Source organism: Vidua chalybeata, chromosome Z, assembly GCF_026979565.1.
Source record: "Vidua chalybeata isolate OUT-0048 chromosome Z, bVidCha1 merged haplotype, whole genome shotgun sequence".
Taxonomy (NCBI): domain Eukaryota; kingdom Metazoa; phylum Chordata; class Aves; order Passeriformes; family Viduidae; genus Vidua; species Vidua chalybeata.
In genome coordinates, this window is record NC_071570.1 from 4,037,262 (window position 1) to 4,056,851 (window position 19,590).

The window sequence follows — 19,590 nt, forward strand, 5'->3', positions numbered from 1 at the left end:
TCTCTTCCCCAAAGAGCACACACTGTGTCAGGGAAACATCACTTGGAACAGAGAGCAATATGTAACAGCATGGTATCAGATTTTCAATGAATTTTGGGAGTATACTTGATCTTTAAAAACTAAGCTCCACACATTGTAATATTAATTTCTATGCTTAAATTGAGGTATGTTAGTTTTAAGAACTTCAGTCAGAGCTTTCACATCTGATGAAGACACACACTAAGTGCAGAATATTTGGGATCAAATATTTACTTGTAGATATGGATTTTTACAGGGTTTTGAAAGATAAAAACCCTCTTTCTTCTTCCCTTCCTCTCCTTTTTTACTGTGACTACAGTTTTCTCTATCTTATGAGTGTTTCATCTGTGCAGAATAGTAAGTGCTGCAGCATTTCCACAATTAAACTCTGTAAATGTGAACAGTAATACCTTTGCTGAATCGTACCAGGTAATCCTTGAAGCCGAGACAAAAAGCAGTCTTAAGAGTGAAATTCGTATATATTGCATTAGTTGCCCTTGCTAAATCCTCTCCGTATTGCAGAGCCTTTAGTTTGAGTTTCAGAGAATTTCTCCAGTGTTTGAGCCTTTAAACATTGAACCTCCTGCAGGAGAGAAGAATTTGCACATGTAATATTCAGCTGCCATTGGTGCTATGACAGAGAACTGCTTGGAATGAATATGAGAAAATGCATTTCCATCCTTAGAGGATTGATCTAATGTTCATGCTGCATATTTATTTTCTGACCCAGTATATTATTACATTGGAAAAATATCATTAGGTACATTTCTAATTTTAAAGAGTGTTGTTCAGGATATTTCCATGAGAAATAGGAGCACAGAAAAGATTTGAACCTGGTTATGGTGGAATGCTCCAGTCTCTGATGTCCTACAAGGAAATGGGGCTCTCTAGATGCTTTTTTTTCTGGTGCTTGCTCCATCAGTCATGACTAAGGAATGGATACAAAACAAGTGCTAAGCAAGGAACTAATTGCCTCACTTCCACACATACCGGGGCAAGCATTTTTGACCATGGCCAGAAAAGAAAACATCTTACAGGAAGTCCTTCTTATTTTTCTAAGGTTTCTCAAGAGGTTCACAGTCTTAAACATAAGTCCATCAGAGACTTGAAGGTTTGAATTTTATATTAAAGTTCATAAAACTGGAGTTAGGTGAGATTTAAGCCTTAAACCCCTGGGTTTGCATAGTTTTCAGTCCTCATATTTATTAATTAAATAAAAACCATAAAAGGCCTGTTTGCTAATTAAGGATGAAATTTCTAAAAAAAATCGGAATGACTTAGGTAAGAACTTAAAATTAATTTGAGCCTTCTAATACCATAATACTTCTCCAAAATCTCAGCCTGTCCCTCTCTAATAAAACCTATTTTCTTTATTTGAGTTATGCTTCAACTGCTAAATAACAGGCAAAAGAGATCCATGACAAAAATAAGATTCTGATTCTGCCTCCTATTTTCAGCACAGTTGTTATCAAAACCTTTACTTGAAGAGGAAATGAAATTTCTTTTCCTCTACAGGCAGAGGTTACTAATATGAAAGAATATTCTATCTGCTGTGGTATTTATAGACCTGGCTGAAAGTGTGAGAGTTGTTCTGACTCACCTAGACTGCAGAGCCTATAAAATAGACACAGGCACAGTAGTTTTACCAGCTCACACATGAACCTTAACACATTAAAACCAGTAGAATCTAGCTGTTAACAAAGTGAAACTGTCAATTGACATGATATATTTCCTGGAAAAATTAATCTTAAAAATAAAAAAAAAAATAAAGTAAAAAATGTCATAGGAATTATTAGTAGGTGCTGCCTCCAAAACCTAGGTCTGCTTCGTGACACCACAAATGTGCCAGTAACCTCCAGAGACCCCAGATTTTGAGGCACTTCGGAAAGACTGTGAGTTCCAGTATGTACAGATTGAAATCAATCTGAAAAAAAATTAATGGCAAAAGTGAGTGCTTTCCTTTTTCCCTTTCTTCATCCACCACGTAGAAGTGCAGAGATAACTTAAAATGAAAAAAAAAAAAAAAAGGAAAACAGAATAAATTTAGTTGTATGCTCACAAAATGTTGTGCAAGCTGCCCAAATTCTGAAGGCATGGAAATACTTCATTTCCTTGGAAGAACCTTGTCACCAATCAAATAACCAGTGTTACTTTCTCAATATAAAAATCACTGCTAAATTATTGAAATTATATTCTTCACTCATTCTTACAATTCTATCAAGACACTGGACACAGTGCAATTACAAAGAAGAAAAATACTAGGTTTGTTTTCTATCTAATGAGAAAATGCAACTGTAGACTCCTCACATAGCCTTAGGAATGGAGGTCAGACCTAAAACTATCATATCAAACTTCATCCAACCTGGCATTGATGACTTCCAGGTCTGGGGTATCCACAACTTCTCTGGGCAACCTGCCACAATGATCCCTGGGGTGTGACTGAATTTCATGTTGAAAGCATTAATGTACATTTCTACACACCTGTAGATGAGCTAGGGGATTGCCTCAGTTGCTTAAATGACACAGTATAATTAAATTTGAGGCAGGTTGTCAAGACCAACCATTGTCGCAGGCACCTCTTCTGCACCTTCTTCTGCTGCTCCAGATCTGTACAGCTGTCCTGTTCATCCTTGTATTCACTAGTTCTGTGTGAAAGTTTAGAGATTTAGTGACTCTAAATACATGTTCAGAAGCAAGTCCACCAAGTCCCAGAGAGGGAAAAGTTCATCTCTAGATTTGTAGGCCTGAAATTCAGTGGATGGGCTAGAGGATGATTCAGTTACCAAAATACATACCTCCTGTGCCATTTCAGAAGCTCTGTGGTATCCAGTGTATCCATAAGGGACTGGTAAATACAGTCCAGAGAATGTACACCATTCTGCAGCAGAAACTGGAAGCCATGCTGAAGTATTTCACTGTAGCACTGAACATTAAAATGCATGAAGATGAATTCAGTAAAAACCTAGGGAAATACGTCATAGAGCTAAATAGGCAGCAAGGTGAGTCTTCAGGTGATAAGTCCAGGATTCTGTGTGTGTGGCACTCAAAAAGATGCCTTTAGGCATTTAAGTAGTGTCAAAGGCTGAGAGATGAGACAGGGAGGGATGCTGGCCCCTTTCTACTGTCTAATTGTGGAGCTAACTGAAATGGAAATTAAGCAGAGTATGACTACCTAAATCCTTTGTAGATCCCTTTGAAGTTGTTTGACTTTCAGAGTGTTGAATGTTCTTCACTTCCCATAATCAGGGACTGATATCGGTATTCTTGCTGAGGTTTTATTTTGTAAGCATGGCTGGAGGGCTCGATTTTCATAGGTGCTGAATAGTATTAATTAATGTCTGTAGTTTGGCACCTGGCAACTGCAGAACTCAAAATGATATGCTATTTCTGAAAATGTGAAACTGTCTTTAAGCCCCAAGGAAACATTCTACAGAGATGGAAAAGGGCTATTTTCCCAGTTTCACCTCATACATATAAACGTCTGAGTTTTATTTTTAAGTGTTGTCTGACTTTGGGCGAGGGGGGGGAACTGGGTGGACACTTGTTTAAAATAGCTTGGGGCTTTTTTTTTCCTTTCTTAAAAGGAAAGGATTATGTTTTCTTCACACATAGGCATGGGAATCTGAAAAACAGCAACAATTCATTTGCAGGTGTGGGGGCCACCTTTTCCAGCCCTATATGTGTGTTTGGGGACTCTCTGCTTTGGGAAGTGTACAGTCTCTGTCACTTAGCAACCACAGTCCCTCTTCTTGGAGTAGCAGGAGAATGCTCTGCACATGCATGTGCACCAGTAATCTGGTTTTCAGACCACAGAAGGTCCTGTTGTGATACAGTCAGCCAGATAACATACTGTGATATTTTCCAGATGATCAATCCATTTCGATTCAGTGCAGGCAAAATCTCATTCAGCTCCTTTTAATGTTCTGTCTCTGCACTGGAAGTGTTTGAGATCGTTGTTTGCTGGAAAAAGGAAAGGAATATTACCTGGGCAGTGAGCTCCTAGCCTCAGTTTGTACCGAAGAGCCTGTTGCAAACTGCGAAGTATACACAATGCTGCCTTAGAACAGAGTGAAATGTGGAGAACTTACAGCCGCAGAAATGAAGTCATTAGTGTTTTGCAGGACAGAAAGGCCATCAGTTAATTGGTTAAGAAACACACAGGGTTCACACTATTTTCTCTCTGGATACTTGTCAGAAGTGCAATGAATCAGCGGTGGGCTGGTTATGTATCCTCGTGCTTGTAGTACCTACAGGGGTGCACGTTCGTCATCCAGTGCTGATGGCTCTGAGACGTACACTAGATGGTGCTTGCACAACGCAGGCAGAAAACGTGTCTGTCTCGAGATGTGTCAGCAGCTCAGTGCTCCACCCCCCCCTCAAGTATTTTCTGTGATGAACATTCCATTTCATTAAGTGGAGTCCTGTATTAAATACAGAAGGTTCATGTGTGATGTAAAAAAATAGTCATTTGCTATTTTGCTGATCAAAGCAATAAAGAGATAAAATGACTACTTTTCATATCTATAGATATATTTATTCATGCTTCTGTATATACACAGTCTTAGCAGCTCCAAGTTTCTAAAGACAGAAACTTGTTGTTGTGAAACCTTTTTTATGTCACCTTTATTAAAGTGATACACATGAGATGAAAAGAAAGGCTCTCTACGCTATGTTTGTACAGCACACAAAAACACTCAAGTCTTAACTGGTGTCTAAAACCTACCATGAGCTGTCACAAATTTCTGAAAAGGATAAAAAAAAAAAAAGAAATAAAAGGACACATATCTTCCCCATTTCATCAGCATTGTCCCAGAAAACAAAAAGAAAAGAAAAAAATAAACCACTGAATGCTAAAGGGAATTATTCCTGTGAATTATTAAAATAAAGTACATATTGTGTAAAAGCTTTTTATATATCCCTGGGACATATGAGAAACTAAACAGAAGAAAAACAGAATCAATCACTTTTATCATTCTGTGGGGTCTCTAAATGATGAATATTTCGACAAAGGAAGTCTTGGGGTTTACTCAAAAAAAAAAAAAAAAAAAAAAGGAAAAATATAAAGATTCAATAATTGTTGACAATAATTCAAGTGTCAACATAATATTTATACTCAGCTCAAGCAGGATAAATGTACTACCCAGATATACTATATATTGATTCTCAGTCCTTTGTTTCTAAAGTCCAGACATAATAATTTACAATAATCCAATAATCCACTTATACATGTTTAACTCAAAATTTTTTTAGGGTTTTGTTTATTCCAGTCAAGTCTGAAGGTTCATATACTTGGAATGTAGTCTAAAATCAAATGTGGTTGCTTTCAGTGTCCCCACATTTTGAGGAGGAGGCTGAGGGGGAACATTATCACTGTACACAACCATATATAAACTCTGTATATTTCTCATGAGAAGCAGCAGAGGGACAGGCACTGCTCACTTCTCTGTGGTGACCAATGACAGGACATGAGGGAAAAGCCTGAAGCTCAGTCATGGAAGTTTACGCTGGGTGTCTGGAAAAGGCTCTTCCCCCAGATAGTTCCCCTGGGCACTGGAAACAGGCTCCCCAGGACAGTAGTCACAGAACCAAACCTGGCAGAGTTCAAGAAGCATTTTGACAATTCTCTCAGGTGCACAGTGGGATTCTTGGTGTGTTCTGCTCAGGGCCAGGAGTTTTACTTTGATGATCCTTGCAGGTCCCTTCAAACTCAAGATATTCTATGATTCCATGATCTTCCTACTTTAATTTTTCTAAAATCCCAAGAGATTCACTGACTTCACTGAGAATGAAGAATGTGCGTTGAAATGGGGCAAGACATACTAGCTTCCAAGTGGCTGACCATGGAGTAAGGTCACGCCAGACAATGTCTGCATCTGGATTTTGTTATTTAGAGAAGCAACAGCACCTGTTTCCCATTTATGCAGAAGAATTAGCTCCAAATCTGGCTGCTATACTTCCATTTGAATCCAGGAGGAGTCAGATGCCAGGTGCTGGCTTTTGCAGCTCTGTTTCACAAGGAGTTAGCTTGGTTTGTTATACTAAGCTTGGTTTATTATACACTGTAGATGTTCTAGTTACAGGCAGCCCTGCTTTCTCGTCCTGTTCCCCTCACATTTCTCCTCTCTGCCACACTTCCCCTGTCTCCCCACCACATTCTCAGTTCACACTGGGAGACAAGACATCTAAACCAGTAAAATCTAGAAGTAAAGTCATCTCTTTCCCAGACCTGCAGGAAGATCAAGAGGATTTCCAAACTGGGGGCTGAATGTTTATGAGGGGGTGGATGTTGGGAGGAAGCAGGGAGGAGGCACAGGGACAAGTCACATCCGGAATTTCGTGACTCAAATTCAGTAAATACATCACGTCAGTCATAGGAAAAACGTGTGCCCTGCAGCTGGAGCCAAGGTGTCTGGACTCTCTCAGGCTGGCAACTCTTTCACGTTGTTGTTGTAACATGCACAGCTGATGGTTAATTAAGCAAATAAATAGATCTTACTCTGGCAAAAGAGGCACACCCATGTCTCTCAGAGGGTGAACTGAATCACAGACATTGTCATTTCACTGTCTGTGTCCGGTGGAGGGGTGCGTGGGGGAGTTCAAAACCTGCAGCAAGGCAGTTAAAATAATCGATGAGTGTGTGTTCAATCCCAAGACAGGGACGGGGAGAAGGGGAGGAGGAGGGTGTAGGAAGGGAGAGAGAGAGACAGAAAGGAAGGGAGGGAGGGTGTGGTGGCTAGGGAGGGGGGGAGGGAGGCGGGAAAGGTGCTGATTTCAGCCCTGTAGCGTCAGGATTGCGTCAATTTGGGTTTCAACCACGTACTCAGTCTCAGAGCAGAGCTACTCAGAAGAGCCAAAACAGGAAGGGGGTTGCAAATCAGTGTGCAAAGGGGAGGATCGAAGGTTCCCCTCCCCCCTCTCCTCCAGTCCCGTCGCAGCCTCCTCCTCCACTGTCCCCACTGCTCTTGTCTCCGGGTTTTGGGTGTTTTTTGTTGTTTCCTTTTTTTCTTCTCTTTGTAATTTTTTTTTTTTTTTTTTTTTTAACTGCACTGGCAAAGACGGTTACCGTGAGAGCAGAGAGCCAGGAGACAGCAGGGCAGTGAGCTCAGTGCCCCGGGCGGGTCGCTTGGCATCCGGGGAGGCTGCTCCCGCATCCCAGACAGCGGCTCCAGCACCGCGGACAGCGGCTCCAGCACCGCGGACAGCGGCTCCAGCACCGCGGACAGCGGCTCCAGCACCGCGGACAGCGGCTCCAGCACCGCGGACAGCGGCTCCAGCACCGCGGACATCGCTCGCCACCAACATGGCTCCGATAGCGGACAGCCGCCAGCAGTTCGGTAAGCGCGTCCCGGCTGCCCGCACCCGATGAGCCGGGAGATGCTCCCCTCCCCGGGAGAAGAGCAGCCTCTGCTGAGTCTCCCGGTGCCTCCCAGCAAGCAGCTTGTTGGGAGGGACCTGGTTTCTCCCCCAGTTTTCGTCAGGTCTCAGAAGTTGTGTGAATTTTCTTTCTTTCCCTAATCTCTCCTCCTTAGTCCCTCCCTGTTCCTCTTCCCTGGTAAAGTACCGCAAGAGATGAAGAGATTTTTGTTAGGTGCGGTTTTGGATGAGAGAGGTTTGGGGTTGTTTTCTGTATCTCTATTAAAGTAATGTGCACCAAGAGTTACATGATGTAAATGTATCTTGTGCCAGGGAGAAAATATTTGTTCAAGTAATTCTTGAAATAATTATAATTCCTTTTATTCTTATTGTAGGTCAATCATTAGTTAAAGTGAAAGGACATTGCTAGGAAGATGAAAATACAGGATTTCAGTGTTTCTAACTGAACAGCTGCATCTTAACCAACCTGGTTTCAATGAGAATAACAAAGATGACAATGAACTTTTCAGTTTTGTCATTTCTATGCCCTGGATGTAGTTAGGTACCAGAAGTTTCAGAAGCAGTCATGTATGTGCACTTATAAAATGCATACATAAGTTATTTTAGTGAGAAAAGCAGTAAAAGGGAACATTTCTGAACTCTGCTTTACAAATATTGACTCTAGCCTACATTACGCTTGCTTTAGCACTGGTTTGATTCAAGGATCATTCCACATTGACTTAGTGAAGAGACTCCAGATTTATATCACATAACTGGAATAATGACTTCTCCCAGAATCAGTAGGTGATGCTTGCTATTAATGCACTGCCTTGAATGTTAACCAGTTGATCATGACAAAAGCAAGAAATTATTTTTGTGACACAATTAGTTGTAAATAAAAAACCATTTTAGTTACCATTTCATCTTCTTTCCTGTTCTAACCACTTGAGGCTTCTAACCACACTTGTGACATCATGCTTGTCTAATTACTTATTTAAGAAAGATAATTAATATTTTAAACATCAAATTGATTCTACCATTACTTTCAGTAGTTATAGAATTAGAGTATAATATCCATTACTATAAAAAGTCTATTATCTCATGAGAAAGTATTGCAAATGTACAAACCATTCTTAAAAGATATTAAAGTATTCTGATTAGTTTTCAGTCACTTTTGGCTTTCTATTTTATACCATATATATTTAAATTTCTGCAGCCCAGGGAATTCTTGAAACTCAAAACCACGTGCTTAAGTTAGGAAAAATACTTTTTGATTATGTATATGGTTGTCAGTCATTTCATTAAGTTATTGCAATTAAGTATATAGAACAGTACAGCTTGTAGTCATCAGGAAAGTTGTCATAAAAAAATAATAGCCAGGCCTGATCCTTTCTGAGCTGGAACATTATGTCCTACTTTGCTCTAATAGTATTGTTGTGGATTTCTTTTTTCTGAATCATCACACTAAAAAGCAAAGGTGTATTGGCAGCACATTTATCTGCTCAGCTTTTGACTGGATGAAGCTGATTTAGTAATACAGGGGCACAGTTTTCCTTTACTCCTCCAGAATGACCAGAGAGAAATGGAACTGTTACATAATTGACTTTATGCATAAACAATGTCACGACATTAATATTCTAGTGTACATCCACTGTTGCGGGGAATAAAGGTTAAGCTCTGATTGTTTCATTGTGGGAGGTTTAAACTCACTTAGTAATGTTAGTTATGGGCAAAATTTGATTTCTAATTAGTTGTGCTCATTTACCCTTCGATGCCTGCTTTGAAGGGCTAATGATACTCCATATGTAAATAATATATCTACTTGGCAATGGAGGTTGTAACCCTTGCTCAGGTTTCTCTTTATTCAGTGTAAGTATAGCATTAATATTAAAACTGTAGAGAATTATGTTTCAATGTTTTTTCTTATATACTCCTAAGAAGTACTGACCCTTTCTGTAAACTCCCCATAAGATTTGCTTCAGTGTCTTAAATGTAAAGCTTAGCAGTTATCAATGATAACAAAATTTTTTCAGCTTTGAACTCATATGTGCTACCTAATGTCACATCCATCTGGAAAAGACACTTGCTATATAATTATTCTAAATTTTCTTGATAGGCTTCCTCCTGCAAAGTATTGAAAATCCCAGTGAAACTGTTGAGTGCTATAACCTCCAATTAAACTCACTTCTTTCAAGAGATACCTACAGGCAATTATGGGATCAGACCATAAAAATTGATAATTGAGTGCACAAAGTACTCTAGGAAACACTATGGAAAGCAGATGATGTATCTATAAGTAATATATATTTAGAGTATGTTTTAGCTAACCAACAAACTTCCATAAACCCAAAGCTGAAAACAGCTGAGAGCTGGTATTATTCACAGACATATGAGCTCAAAAACTACACACAGAGGGTTGAGACAGCAGAGAAATTACGAACAGTGATTATTATTAGGCTGGGAATAGTATTTTCCTCCCTAACTCTCCGTGTATGGAAAAATACTAGCATAACAAGCATGCCTCAGAGTGGGACTGCACACTGGTGCCTGCAGGTGGCGAGCAATGTGTACAATGCAGAGCACTTCCAGTCTGTCAATCCTGCTGATATCACCATCTCATACCAGTTTGTTTTGCTAAATTATTGCTTTATTAAATATCATGCAGAATTCAAGGTACTGCTGCTTATGTGCTTGTTGCTGTTTATTTAATTTGCAGATGAAATTCCTACAGTGGTTGGAATCTTTAGTGCATTTGGCCTTGTCTTCTCTGTCTCCCTTTTTGCTTGGATCTGCTGCCAACGCAAATCTTCCAAGTCCAATAAGACCCCTCCATACAAGTTTGTCCATGTTCTGAAGGGGGTTGATATTTACCCTGAGAATCTCAACAGCAAGAAGAAGTTTGGAGCAGATGATAAAAGTGAAGCAAAGAACAAATCAGCAATGCCAAAGAACTCTCTCCATCTTGACCTGGAGAAGAGAGATCTAAATGGCAATTTCCCCAAAACAACCACAAAAATGCAGGGCTCTCCAGATCTTGAAAATTCATCTCCTAAGCACTTTGCAGAAAGGAAGAAAGATTCAGTATCCCCTGATAGCTTAAAATCCATCACTTCTCTGTCATCTGAAGATAAACAAGACAAGCTAGGAACTCTCTTTTTCTCCCTAGAGTACAACTTTGAGAAAAAAGCATTTGTAGTGAACATCAAAGAAGCTCGTGGGCTGCCAGCAATGGATGAACAGTCAATGACTTCTGATCCCTACATCAAAATGACAATCTTGCCTGAGAAAAAGCACAAGGTGAAAACCAGGGTGCTGAGAAAAACCTTAGATCCAGCTTTTGATGAGACTTTTACATTTTATGGGATCCCCTATAGCCAAATTCAAGACTTAACGCTTCACTTCATGGTCTTGAGCTTCGACAGATTTTCCAGAGATGATGTCATTGGAGAAGTCCTCATCCCCCTTGCTGGAATTGAACTCTCGGAAGGAAGGCTGCTAATGGACAGAGAGATCATCAAAAGAAATGTTAGGGTAACATCTTTTTTATTCAAAGTTTGAAAATGTGATAGGGTTAGCTATGATTCTTGTGTAGTGCTGCTGCTGTCTTGGAAAGAAAAGCCAAAAAGCTCACCATGCAATTCCTGAGATGCTTTCCAATGGCAGTGTGAGGAAGCCATTACACAAATTACATATTTCCTAATAGCAGTGTGAGGAAGCCATTACACAAATGCAATTAAAAAAAAAAAATTACAACAAGCATGTTGAAAGAAATTGCTAATGCCCTAAGCTCTAATTTCTTATTCATTTGGTCCTGCAGGCTTGAGTGGACCAGTTCCAGTTAGGTCAAGCAGATTCAATCCCCATTGATTTGTTTTTACTTGCTTTTAAATGAAAGAATAAAAATATTTATGCATTATTCCCTTTCTCCTCCATCCCCTTTTATATTTTATATTATTTTTAAATCTTACTGAAGTCAATGGAAATATCAGCTGCATGTGTTGTGTAGCACATTCTTAAGGAATGTAGGTTGTCTTTAGTTAGGGAAGTGGGACCTGCTAGAGACCACATTGTTGATGTTGTAGCATGTTCTTGTACATTGGTGCTGTCATCACCTTGTCTCTCATGAATTGTGATAGAGACTGCAGCTTTACTAAAGGTAGCAAGGGTGAAGCCATAGACTTGCTGGAGTAACCAACAAAACTTCCTGACTTTACTGGGACAAAATATTTAATGCTGTGCTGACTCAGCTCAGAATGTAAGGGTCGTTTACAACCACCCCAGCTGAACCACAGAAATGCACAGGCATCACACACACATCTCTTAAATCTCTGCTAAAGGAAGTGGAATGTGTATTGACTTTCAGCATGATTGGTTTCAAATGACAAGCATACTGCCAAATAAAATAAATATCTACTAGGCAACATACATATAGCCAATACTGTTATTTTGCAATTCTATCACTATATGGTAACAAATATGTCACCAATCATTTGTTGATAACTTATTGGATTTTCTGGTGTATGAGGTAATATCTTCTCTTGTCTTCCTTGCCTTCCTTCTCCCTTTGAAATAAACTACTCCTGCAAATTCAAATCAAATAATGATAGAGAAAATCTTTGATCTCACTTTTATTTCATGTATATTATACTGCTTTAGAGAGTGTCAAGGGATAAGACTTCTCTGACAGTTTGAATCCTTCCTGTTTAAAATTCTTTACCAAATATTTTTCTTTACTTGTACTAGATCTTTTCTCCCCATTATATCATGGAATTTTGCTTTGCTTAAGATAGCAAAGCTGAGATTTTTTAGCTGAGATTTTTTTTTCTCAGGATTTCATTTCTACTCTCTAAAGACAGTGATGTCATGTCAATTTATATTGCCCATTTATTTTTTAATTTTATTCAATCTGATAACCAATCACAGGAAAAGTTATATAACTAATACAGAAGGAAATTATAATCACTATGTAAATCAGAATAGCTATATATGGTATGTCCTTTTACACAGCTTCAGAGCATACACTTCTGTGGCATTTCATAAACCTCTTTAACTCTGGTTTAAAACTTGGTCAATATAAATGCTTTAAATAGTTTTATTCTTTTTTTTGTGTGTTTTTCCTTTAATTTCCTCAGAAATCATCTGGTCGTGGAGAATTACTGGTCTCTCTCTGTTATCAATCTACAACAAACACACTCACTGTCGTTGTTCTAAAAGCCAGGCATCTACCTAAATCTGATGTGTCAGGATTATCAGGTAATGGTTTTAATAATGAATATGTCCTAAGAATATAAAACAGAATGGCAAAAGACAGCTGAAATATGGCATTTCAAAGGCTAAAAATATTCCATACATGCAGAAATGGTGTTTCTATTATTTACAGCCTATTCATTCAATTCATATCTAGGTCAATGCTTCATTTCCAGGGTATGTATTTTACAAATTTGTTCTTCAATCACATCAAAAAATGGTGACATCTGTTAGCAGTGGAAACCAATGAGTTTTATGATTGTCTTGAACAGAACCCATCTGCCATAAGCGTGGGATGTTGTTTGCAGATACCAAAAGCTTTTATTTATGACAAAAATGGAGTTTATTTGTAGAAGCTCAGTATAGAGTGAGATCATCATATAATTTATCTCAGAAGAAAAGCATCCTCTTACCTCTGTGTAGAATTTGGCCCACTGAGCACTAATTTTTTTTTGGCAAGGTGAAAAGGTGAGCTCTGCCAGTGCTGGGAGGAGGCTGCACCATGACACACAAGCTTTATTGTGAGCCAAACTTGGGGTGCGCTAAGAGGGATCAAGTTTTATGCTCTCTTCTCCTTCTCTGCTGCCATATCTCATTCAGTGGAACCTCCTCTGAAGCCAATTCTAGAATTGCATATAGAAGACACATTAAGGCTATATAACATAATAACAAGTATAAAGTTTAATGTCCTGTATACAAGACTGCCACACAAAAACAACAGTACATAAAAAAGAGCTGTACTACCACATCTGCTGCTATTTCTTTACAGAACTTACAGTCTTTCATTTCACTCAATATTATGAAAGAAGCAGAAGAGGAAGTAGTTTTGGGAAACATTGAATAATTATCACTGCAGCCAATAATGCAGTGTTTCTATTTCTCATACTGCAATTTGCCTGAAAAGTTAGCCTATCCTGAACCCAATTCAACAAACCTATAATTAACTCTCATCAAGTTCCATTTAAATCTTCCTTTTGATCTAAATTTTGTTCATGTATCAGAAGGAGAAATTGTGTATATGGAGCCCAACAATTTACTTGACTAAAAGAAAGGATATGTACTTTTAAAAACCAGCATCAAAGTCACAGGAGATAGTGGTGGCTTCATGAAGCCAGCATGACAACCAGCTGATCTCAACAGCCCTGCCTGATGTTTTCCCAGATGGGAAAACAACTTGGTAAAAAAAGCCCTTCTAGTCACATCATCCACCTGGACCCTATGGAACATTGATTGTTTACTGCAGTTCTTACAAGTAAAGCTGTAAAATTTGTTTGCATTTCCTGCATCTCTCAGGAGAGCCTCGCTGACTGTAATGGGGATTTCTGCAGGCAGCCACGTTGCACCTAGACACCTACTCCATTTAAACAGTTTTCCATTGTTTTCTACTTGTCAATAAGGCCAGGTGCAATAGATGTTTGGGTATCAGTAGCATACTGCGCCCAGGACAGTCAAAATTTCCTCTGTGGCTTTCCCCTCATCCCAACATTAATCTTGGAAAAGGAGGAGAGTGAAGTGGTGTTTCTATGGGATAAAATAAACAATCCCACAATTCAATCTCCTTGTGAAGAGGGAAATTTTTTATACTCAGAAACTCTTCCATTTTCACAATCTCCTTGATTTCCTTGGTCACTGGGGCTGAGTGACCTTAATTAGCCCAATAAAATCAAGTGAAACTCTCTAGACTTATCCAGTAGCTGGTCAAAGGTGAGAGAAAATCTCCTCTGAAAAGAAATGGAAACCAGTATGAATCCACTGGTTGATACTGATTTTTCTATTTCTAATGCTAGTATAACATACAATAATTTCAAAGCCAGTGAGTGTTTTTATTAAGCCCTGGTTTTGAAATGTTCATTATGGTAATAGAATATGAAAATGAAGATGTTTCCATTACACCCCACTTCTGGTAGACTATTATCAGTTCAAGGAAAAACATAACTTCTACTCATCCAACTTTTTCAGTCTTGTAACTGTGACATAAAATGTGTAAATACTGTTCAGCTTTAGTATTACTTATTTTTAAAAAGTGTTCAGGAGTTCTCGATGATTAACTTGGTTAATTGTTTACATAAACGATCATGTTTGACTGGGTTCAGTAGAGAGCATTTTGTACTTCATCACTGCACCATGAGAACCTGGAAACAGGCCCACAATTTCACTAAATAAATGCCAAGGTAATAGAAAGGGTTGACTTTTAAAATGTCTCCTCTGAAAGAATAAATATGGCCATTATTGAAGACAATAGCAAAGGAACCTCACAACAATTAAATAATTATGATGAATGCAAACACTCAAAGTTGGTTGGCAGCTAAAAATATGGGCATTTTCCCTTCCCACATTCAACAGTAGTACAGCACAGGTGTAAAGACACATACACATTCCAACAGCAAACACACGCTTATGTTTAAAGTTTAGTGGCAAATTTGTTAAATAACAATTGGTGACCTCAATTTAGTCAGGTAAATTGACTTCTATAGGACCCCAGCAGAAATATCATATCCATTCTCTCAGTCCAACTTTGTTCACTCCTTTCTGAAGATTTTCTTTTCATGGGTTTGATTAGTGCTGATGGTTATACGCAAGCAGAATGTGTGAAAAGCAAATTTCCGTCACACATAAATGTGTAATGATGCATATTTTTCAGACACCTTTAGAATTTTGTGCACTTTCAGACCATTTTTGAACGTGGTAAAGGTGTCGTTGGTTTCATGGACTGCAGGACAGAATTTGTCTCATGAAGGAAACATCTGTATTTGGTCACAGTCTAAACTTCACTGCCTGCCTTGAACACAATTTTGGTGACCATAAAGGGAAATTAAAGGGGCTAATTCTAGTGTAAGGAAAAAAAATTAAAAATTGGATGAGAGGAATAATCTTTAATAATTTGATGCAACTACTAATTGTGATGCAATTACATTGGATAATTGTGGGATTTACCATAAATTACATCAAGGAATTTCTAAACACTGTTCAATAGCTGATCTGTGCTCTTTGTCTTCATTGCAGACCCTTATGTCAAAGTGAACCTGTACCATGCCAAGAAGAGAATTTCTAAAAAGAAAACCCATGTGAAGAAGTGCACCCCCAATGCAGTGTTCAATGAATTGTTTGTCTTTGACATTCCTTGTGAAGGCCTTGATGATATCAGCATTGAATTTCTGGTTTTAGATTCAGATAGGGGGTCAAGGAATGAGGTCATTGGCCGGTTAACCTTGGGATCTTCAGCAGAGGGAACAGGTGGAGAGCACTGGAAAGAAATTTGTGAATATCCCAGGAGACAAATTGCCAAATGGCATATGTTATGTGATGGTTAGCGGGTTAGAGAGGAGTTGGATCTTAAAAAACTATATATTTCCATAGGCAAGGAGCAGGTTTTTTTTCTTTGCTGTGTATAATTACAAGCTTTTAACTACAAAATTTTTCTTTTTTTTTTTCTTTTTTTTTTTTTTTTTCAGAGGGGGCAGGGGGTTTGAAATAAACTTTAATTCAGTTATCAGAAGAGAAGGTAACTTAACTTTCACAGTAAATAATGGAATTTCTATTTCATTAAACTTTAACATAATTAGTTCAGATTAATATTCTTCTAGAGTTTAAGTGGTCTGTAAATTCTGATGCACTGTAAACTTCAAGAAGAACAAACTATGTTTTGATAGAGTCACTTATTAGTGACTCATATACAGAAGAAGATAACCTTATTACACTATATCCAGAAAAAAACCCACCTGTGGCTTATTAGGGAAGGGGATGAATCTATAAAAGCCATGGGGATTGAGGGTAAGTGGTGGTGGGAAATTCCTTCTGTCCCTCCACCAAAAACCTTCTTTTATGAAAATTTAATCATTATTTGTAAGTTTTGGTTACTTATACTTTTATCATCCCAAAGAATTAACATGTTTTCTGTATTTTGCTTTACATAGCACATTGTGTAAAACTATTTTTTTTGTGTCAAAAAATTATATAATTAATCACACTTGGACTTTTTTAGTCGTTTATATATATAATTTATTTTATTACAGTGACCAAAATATATACATACTTCAAACTAATGATAAGTTAGAAAACATATTTTTTGTTAAAAGGGCTCCTTTACGGGTGACTGTACACGTTACAGTATAGCTAGAATTTGGGGTTAGATATGGCTTGCATTTTTTTCCTCTAGGTAGGATTACACTTTAAACATTTCAAGCCATACAAAAGAATTTCTGTTGAGATGAGGAAACATACAGGATATTACAATCAATTACTTTTCACCAATTATATTTTAATGTTTCACTAGTACTAAAAAAAAAGTTGATGCTTTTTATTTTTTTTTTTTCCGTTTCATTAAAGAATAAACAAATAGTGAGACAAAGAAGAAAACCTTATTCTGCTGTTTAACTTTCTGTGTTGAACCTCCCAGACTGTAACAAAAGCCATTACAGTCAGTACCAATATACAAACTGCAGCGCATTTTTAAAATGTTGCAGAAGATGAAATCAAATTCACTTTATAATTTCTCCAATATTCTATAGACTAAGTACTTGGAAAGTGCTTTGATTATATGAATTAATGTACATTACTGACTGTACTGAAAATGGTGGTGGTAAGGAAAAATAGCATCCTGATTTCATGTCAGTGTGACACGTCTATTTAAAATTAAATTGTGTCAGGTTGAGGAAATATCAAGTGTAACAATAACAAGTGTACAAACAAAGCATTTAGACCTGTGAAATTTAGTCTTGGTCACACCAGATAGGTTTTTAGGCTGTCAGAATTATAGCACAACTATAAGCAGATTATTTCCTAAAGTTTGTGCACTAACTTCTGATACAGAATTGTTTGCAAGTATTAGTCCTACTTCATTTTCAAGTACAATATATATAAAAAAGAAGATAGTGATGTTCGTTGTTGACATAAGAAGGGTTAAAAAGTGGAAAACCATTTTCAGTATTTTTGCATACGTCATTTGTCACGTGTAATCCCATTGGAGCGAACAAGACTACTTGGTAATTAAGGCACTGCTCATTGTGAATAAAGGTAGCAAAATGGGCATGCCAGCTTAGAACAAACCAAACATACATTGAATGTCAATCTACTTTCATTAAACAACAGACCTAGGTCCTACTTAAAACTGTTGGGGATTTGTTGTCTACTTTACCTGTTCTCATATGGCCAAATTATGTTTGCAGGAAAGGACACTGAAATATGAAATATGCAAGTAGACAAATAGTACTGGAAGAGGCTCTTCCAGGTTTTGTGTCAGTATTTTCTCCAGTTTTTGAGAATGTGTTTGATACAACAGTGTTTATAGATTTCTGTAAAAATACATTTTCAAAATAACATAAACATGCTTTTTATGATAATGCTAAATGTAAAAATATTGCGTATTGTATGTATAAAGGAGAGGAATCTTTTTTGATTATTTCTTTAGAAAGCTGATTAACTGCTTAAGGGCTAGAGATTACCAGCCACATTCAAGCAGAGCTAATCCAAAGTCACCAAATGAAAGATGCCACAGGCCTCAGTGGGGTTTGAAGTGCAAGCAGGGAGCAAAACTCTCCTGAATCAACCCAGAAATGTCACTGGGACCATGGATACGAGGAAACATTTTTTTAACCAATGGAAACTGGGAGAGTTTAGGGCAGTATGACACAATCAGAGTTGTTACAATTTCTGAAAAGGAAAGAACGGAACTGGAAATTATTACATCAAAGAGACTGGGGCATCTTGCAAATAAAAAAGATGGAGGTTTTTGTACACTGGCCCATAAGTAGTTCCTTATCTCTAAAAATCAGATGACAGGCATCATCTGTCTCCAATGAACACAAAATATAACATTAGGGGATAACAATTCATCTTTTTGAATTAATGCTGGGCTGTGATGATCATCTTTCATTTTGCATCCAACAAGTCGTCACCAATTTTTTTAAATTTTTTTTTTAGTTTTTATAGCAGCTTAAGGGTCAATATTTCTACCAGCTAAATGGCAATTTTTGTTGGGGGTAGGGGAGTTGGAATTGGAAAGGGAAGCAAAGACATTTTTATTAAGTCTAAAAAACCCTGTATATAGATTTTTTTTTTTTTCATTTAAAGCAATTCTCAGTTTGAAAAGTTGAGTAAAGACGACTTGTAACACATTTAAACCAGAAAGAGGCAGGAGAGCGAATGTAGGCCTGTACTGAGGTGAGAAATTCTGCTGTTTTATAAAGTATTCAATTCTCATTGTGAATATCTTGAACTCTGTTAGGGATACTGTACTGTATTAAACATGTAAAAAAAATGATGTTTGTCTAAGTAGCTTACAAAAATAATAACTCCTTGAATGGGAGACTATCCATGTCTGGATATCTGTCGTAACTAAATACCTGATTCGTTATGGTGTTGTAACTTAATAGAAGCTATTCAAGAGGAAGCTATTCAAGAGGAAGCATGGTGTATGAGACTTTGTAAGTTATTTGTGCTGGTTCTGTATGTTGTGCCATGTGTGTAAGACAAGAATAAACTGCTGCTTTTGTTCATTCCATCCCACCTATTATCCCACCTATGTATCTTTTTTTCCCCTCAAAGATTCCTGCTATTGTTTGTGTTCATGGTCTACTCTCTCATGCTTCTCTCAGAAAGCATTTGACTTGCAAAGTCTTCCTCTTCTTACAGAGGTGGATAAGATTTGTTCTGACAAATACTACCCAGGCACATCACATATTCTATATTCCCAGCTGCTTGCTGAATATGAGTCCTGAATTGTACTCTGCACTCAGGCTAGGGCCAGGAACATGGCCCATGACAGAAGATATGAGTCTTATAGGGACAGATATACAGATGCAAGCAAGAATAAATTCCAATATATTAGGTAGAAGGATAAAAATTAAAGCAAAATTATCCCACTGTCATTCTAGTTGTTATTTACCCTAGCTAATCATGCTGTACCACTTTTCGTAGACAAGGAAGTTGTGTCAGGCTCCAGCTTGTCAGGTGAGTTGGGAAGTTGAGGTAGAG

The 19,590-nt window shown here is 37.8% G+C and overlaps 1 protein-coding gene across 2 annotated transcripts; it reads left to right on the top strand.

Annotated features, from left to right (window-relative positions):
- The first annotated feature begins 7,286 nt into the window (after nucleotides 1–7,286).
- Nucleotides 7,287–19,003, top strand: SYT4 (synaptotagmin 4). Of its 2 annotated transcripts, none has more exons than XM_053932698.1 (4): nucleotides 7,287–7,352; nucleotides 10,088–10,902; nucleotides 12,504–12,624; nucleotides 15,622–19,003. In XM_053932698.1, the coding sequence occupies exons 1-4, from the start codon at nucleotides 7,319–7,321 to the stop codon at nucleotides 15,927–15,929; spliced, it is 1,278 nt and encodes a 425-aa protein (XP_053788673.1). In that variant the 5' UTR covers nucleotides 7,287–7,318; the 3' UTR covers nucleotides 15,930–19,003. The 2 variants fall into 2 exon arrangements, with proteins under 2 accessions (XP_053788673.1, XP_053788674.1); XM_053932699.1 differs by having other exon boundaries at nucleotides 10,088–10,896.
- Nucleotides 19,004–19,590: the final 587 nt, after the last annotated feature.

Bases quoted from the DNA above. Each gene is read 5' to 3' on its own strand.
- SYT4 (XM_053932698.1), top strand. From the start codon at position 7,319: ATGGCTCCGATAGCGGACAGCCGCCAGCAGTTCG. The intron at 10,903-12,503 runs GTAACATCTTTT...TAATTTCCTCAG, and splicing joins TCATCAAAAGAAATGTTAGG to AAATCATCTGGTCGTGGAGA. The intron at 12,625-15,621 runs GTAATGGTTTTA...TCTTCATTGCAG, and splicing joins TGATGTGTCAGGATTATCAG to ACCCTTATGTCAAAGTGAAC.